The sequence below is a fragment of the Egretta garzetta genome, unplaced genomic scaffold, assembly GCF_000687185.1.
Source record: "Egretta garzetta isolate BGI_Z169 unplaced genomic scaffold, ASM68718v1 scaffold219, whole genome shotgun sequence".
In the NCBI taxonomy this organism is placed as follows: domain Eukaryota; kingdom Metazoa; phylum Chordata; class Aves; order Pelecaniformes; family Ardeidae; genus Egretta; species Egretta garzetta.
In genome coordinates this window covers 186154-191031 of record NW_009260671.1, presented here as the reverse complement: position 1 = coordinate 191031, position 4878 = coordinate 186154, and the positions used below count along the sequence as shown (strand labels likewise).

The window sequence follows — 4878 nt, the reverse complement described above, 5'->3', positions numbered from 1 at the left end:
ATGCTTGAGTGTGTGGGATGCTCAGGTGTGGGGGGAGAGGTGCATGAGCACAGGGAGTGTTTGGGCACGGGAGAGGATTCTCATGGTGGGTGGCAGGGGTCGGTCATGCCCAGGAGTGGGTGCTTGGACCCATGGGAGTGGGGGTGATTGGGCCAGTGGGGTTGTTCTTGCAGAGGGGGGATGCTTTGGGTGCCTGGCAGCTGCCCCCAAGGTGGGGGGAACATGCATGCTCGGGGGGTCCCCATGGAGAGGGGTGCAGGCACTTGCTGCCTTCTGCCTGCCTCTTCTGGGTGCTCACAGTTGAGGCTGGGCACAGGGCCCCAACACGAGCACCGCAGCAGTGGGACAGCCAGCCCACACCACGCTCGGCTCTTTGCAGGGGCTTCAGCTATGTGGACCTGGTGGAGGGGCTGCGGGACGGGCGCTTCTACGCCCTGAAACGCATCCTGTGCCACGACAAGGAGGACCGCCAGGCTGCCCTGCACGAGGTGGAGATGCATGGCCTCTTTGACCACCCCAACATCCTGCGTCTGGAAGCCCACTGCATGGTGGAGAAGGGTACCAAGCATGAAGCCTGGCTCCTGCTGCCTTATGTGAAGGTGAGGGGGGCTCCTGTGGCTGCCCCCATGCCCTTGCTGCTGGGAGCAGCAGTGGGTGACCGGCTGCTTGCCTTTGCCAGGGGGGAACCCTCTGGAGTGAGGTGGAAGCACTGCGAAAGAAAGGGACCTTCATGCCAGAGCAGCGGATTCTTCTCATCTTCCATGGCATCTGCCGCGGGCTGCAAGCCATCCACAGCAAGGGCTATGCGCACAGGTAGGGGTCTGGCAGCCCCGGTCAGGGGCAGGGGGGTTGGCAGGGGGCCCAGCAGGCGCTTGGTGACATCCATCCCCATAGGGACCTGAAGCCCACCAACGTGCTGCTGGATGAGGATGACCGGCCCGTTCTGATGGACCTGGGCTCCATGAACCAAGCTCGTATCGAAGTCAACAGCTCTCGGGAGGCCATGGCCGTGCAGGTGGGTGCCCTGGGACATCACCCCAACATCCTGTTCCTGCCCCAAGCCCTTCATCCCCACCCTCACTCTCCTCTCTGCAGGACTGGGCTGCCCAGCGCTGCACCATCTCCTACCGTGCCCCTGAGCTCTTCACGGTGCCGAGCCAGTGCGTCATAGACGAGCGCACAGATATCTGGGTAAGGATCCAGCCCCCTGGCCCCCGGCCCCCTGCCGCAGGGCTGCCCTGACCCCGCCACGCTCCAGTCCCTAGGCTGCGTGCTGTACTGCATGATGTTTGGGGAGGGCCCCTACGACGCTATCTTCCAGAAGGGTGACAGCGTGGCTCTGGCAGTGCAGAGCCCCATCGCCATACCCCCCACAACCAGGTGAGGGGCTGGGGAGGGCAACCCTGCTCCCAGGCAACCCCCTATGCTGCTCCCATGCAGAACCCCCTGCTCCCCATCTCTCCTCCAGGTACTCGGCTGCCTTGCTGCGCCTGCTCTCCTCCATGATGACACTCAACCCCCAGGAGCGACCCAGCATAGATGACGTCCTCCACCAGCTGGAGGGGCTGCAGCCAGCACCGGCGGGCCAGGACACCACGCAGATCTGAGCCTGTCCCACCCCACAGCAGTGATGCGCCTCGAGGATGAGCCGGGGGAAAAGCAGCTACCCTCATCCCCGCTCCCCCCTGGAGCTGTTGCAGAGGGGATTGCTGCACTCGGGGGAGAGCTGCTGCTCTGTGCCGGAGATGTGTTGGATTTGGAGTGTTCTGTGCCCTGGATGCTGCTGCCTGGGATGTGCTCTGTGCCCCAGAACTGTGGACGTGTGACCTGCTGCTAAACACAGTGCTGCTGCCTCCCCTGGGGATTGCAGAGGAGGATGCTGTGGGACGCCCTGGGTGATGGCAGCCATGGCCCTGCAGCCCTGCGCCCCAGGAGGATCACTCCTGCCCGGGGCAGAGCTGCGGACCAGGTCCTGGTGCGCTGCTGGAACAAGGCGGGGGGAACCCAACACCGGCTCCGCCACTGCTCCTTGCGCCAACGTTGCCTTGTGTTTGGAGTAAAAGATGTTCTTGCGGAGGTGTGGATGTGTCCCTGTCTGTGGGAGGGGGTGCTGGCAGGGGCACGAGGAGGGCAGGGCACCCTGTCTAGGTCGAGCAGCCAAGCGTTGCCGGAGGGGAAGGGCAGCGGAGGACAGCCCCGGCGGGGCGGCACGTATGGAGCATTAGCAATAAGCAGGGAAAGTTAATCCCTGGCCCCAGCGCGCTCCTAATGGGAGTTAGCACAACCCTGCAGCTGGAGCCAGGCGCCGCTGTTCAGGGGCTGGCACTGCAGGAAGGGGGCTCAGCACAGCGCAGGCGGTGGCGGGGGAACAGGCAGGGCTGCTTGGCTCCCAAGGAGAGGGAGGTGGGTGCCCAGGCTGGGGAGCTGGCGCAGCCTGGGGGGAAGGGGCAGCAGCCCTGCCCCGGTGGGGGTCAGCAGAGCCTGAGAGCACAACCACCCTTGGCTGGAGGGGCTCCCTGGGACACGCAGCGGCTGAGCTGCCCGCAGGGGCAGGGGGTAAAAAAAAAGGAGATGCAGACAAGCAGTTTCCAAGGGAGCGTTCCCCTCCTTTAATCCTCTCGCCACAACACAGCAGAAAAGCAGCCGCAGGGGTTCATGCCGCGTTGGATGCCCTTGCAGGGTGCACCCACTGCACCACAGGGCCGGGCATGCCCTTTGTCCCGCGCTGTGGCCACAGGGACAGGGGTGCCGGGCTGCTCCCACTGCTTCACCCACCCTCCTTCCAGACAACCCCACCTACCCCCTGGCTGCACGTGGGCAGAAGTGCCAGCAGCTGCGGATTTTTTTTCCTGCTCAGGCTAAATCTGCTCCCCTGGGCTCCAGGATACAATGGGGGCCATATACCGTAGGGTCATACACCACATGAGGAAGCAGTACCCGCACCTGGCTGGAGCAGCGAGTGGGGTAGGATGTGTGCCATGGCCCCGGGGGCCCTTACCTGCGCGGGGAGCAAGCCGGAGCTGGAGCAGGGCGCTGGGAGGAAGCATAGCAGCACCAGCAGCAGAGCTGAAGCACTCACCACACACCTGACCGGGCAAGAAACTGATACGGCTCGGGGATTAGTGGCAGACACAGGGGCTCTGAAAATGTTTATTGCAAAGGGTTGCTGCAGGTAACACGGGGAAGGAGCACGGTCCTTTTTGGCCTCCATGCCCTCGCCCACGTACCAGTGCACGAAGGCTCGCTTGGCGTACATCAGGTCAAACTTGTGGTCCAGGCGAGCCCAGGCCTCGGCGATGGCCGTGGTGTTGCTCAGCATGCAGACGGCGCGCTGCACCTTGGCCAGGTCCCCCCCCGGCACCACCGTGGGCGGCTGGTAGTTGATGCCCACCTTGAAGCCCGTGGGGCACCAGTCCACAAACTGGATGCTGCGCTTGGTCTTGATGGTGGCAATGGCGGCGTTGACGTCCTTGGGCACCACGTCCCCACGGTACAGCAGGCAGCAGGCCATGTACTTGCCGTGGCGAGGGTCGCACTTCACCATCTGGTTGGCCGGCTCAAAGCAGGAGTTGGTGATCTCGGCCACCGACAGCTGCTCGTGATAAGCCTTCTCTGCGGAGATGACGGGGGCATAGGTAGCGAGGGGGAAGTGGATGCGAGGGTAGGGCACCAGGTTGGTCTGGAACTCGGTCAGGTCGACGTTCAGGGCCCCGTCAAACCTCAGAGACGCTGTGATGGATGAGACAATCTGGCTGATGAGCCTGTTCAAGTTGGTGTAGGTTGGGCGCTCGATGTCCAGGTTCCTGCGGCAGATGTCATAGATGGCCTCGTTGTCCACCATAAAGGACCAGTCCGAGTGCTCTGGGGGGGGGTGGGGATGGAGTTGTAGGGCTCCACCACGGCAGTGGAGACCTGTGGCGCGGGGTAGATGGAGAACTCCAGCTTGGACTTCTTGCCATAGTCAACGGAGAGTCGCTCCATCAACAGGGAGGTGAATCCGGAGCCAGTGCCACCTCCAAAGCTGTGAAACACAAGGAAGCCCTGGAGTCCCGTGCACTGGTCAGCCTGCGGAGAGATGCATGAGATTGCTCTGAGATGGATTTCCTTGTGAACATCTGACTGTTCAGAAGTCCTTCAGGACCTGGTCCATCCCTGCCATGGGCAGCTGCAGAGCTCTCCCAGGGTGCAGCAGGGCTTGTGCTGTGCTCTGACCCCCAGCAGGATGCTGGAGCCCAGCCCAGGGGGACGCATCCCCCCTCTATGGTCACTTACCAGCTTCCGGATCCTGTCCAGCACTTGGTCAATGATCTCTTTGCCGATGGTGTAGTGCCCGCGGGCATAGTTGTTGGCAGCATCCTCCTTGCCCGTGATGAGCTGCTCAGGGTGGAAGAGCTGGCGGTAGATTCCAGCCCGAACCTCATCTAGGAGAGAGCAGGGGAGGGTTGAGCCTGGCACAGGCTGTTGGTTTGAGCTGGCCGCCAAGCAGCCGAGCGGGCGCAAGCACCCATCCCTCACCCTCCTCCCAGCTCCGCCTGCAGGGGACACGGCCAAGGGCCCACACGTCAGCAGGGCCACCACCAGCATCAGGTTTCTCTGGCGGAAGGAGGTGGCTGCCACCTCCCTGCGCAGGAGCTCAGCCTCTCCCACCCATCGGAGCTGCCTATCCACATCGTGCAGTGGCACGGTGGGAGCTGCTCTGCCGGTTGGGCTGGTTTCTCTCCGTGCACATGCGGTAGCAGAGATTACCAGCACCACTGCCTCTAGGACACTTCAGGAACAAAAGCTGGTGCTCAGGTTTGCGGCTTCTCCTGGGGAAAAGAAGGCCCTCAGATTGAACCCAGTGCACGACACTGCCCGCAGACCATGAGCAGGAGCCGC

At 63.1% G+C, this 4878-nt stretch overlaps 2 protein-coding genes across 2 annotated transcripts in view; one reads left to right on the top strand and one right to left on the bottom strand.

Annotated features, from left to right (window-relative positions):
- The first annotated feature begins 131 nt into the window (after positions 1-131).
- STK16 (serine/threonine kinase 16) lies at positions 132-1868 on the top strand. Its single transcript, XM_035901123.1, has 7 exons — positions 132-211; positions 380-599; positions 680-813; positions 895-1015; positions 1096-1160; positions 1204-1380; positions 1469-1868. The coding sequence occupies exons 1-7, from the start codon at positions 132-134 to the stop codon at positions 1605-1607; spliced, it is 936 nt and encodes a 311-aa protein (XP_035757016.1). The 3' UTR covers positions 1608-1868.
- A 1568-nt stretch (positions 1869-3436) lies between these two features.
- LOC104132418 (tubulin alpha-5 chain) overlaps positions 3437-4878 on the bottom strand; it is a 6405-nt gene continuing 4963 nt past the window's right edge. Inside the window, 4 exon segments of the mRNA XM_035901132.1 lie at positions 3437-3660; positions 3662-3876; positions 3879-4065; positions 4273-4421. Coding sequence (XP_035757025.1) covers positions 3538-3660; positions 3662-3876; positions 3879-4065; positions 4273-4421 — 674 coding nt within the window. The 3' untranslated portion in view covers positions 3437-3537.

Coding starts and splice junctions, on each gene's coding strand:
- STK16 (XM_035901123.1), top strand. CDS start 132: ATGGGAGTGGGGGTGATTGGGCCAGTGGGGTTGTTCTTGCAGAGGGGG. Junction 1,161..1,203: donor CTCTTCACGGTGCCGAGCCA/GTGCGTCATAGA, acceptor GTAAGGATCCAG/CCCCCTGGCCCCCGGCCCCC. Junction 1,381..1,468: donor GCCATACCCCCCACAACCAG/GTGAGGGGCTGG, acceptor TCTCTCCTCCAG/GTACTCGGCTGCCTTGCTGC.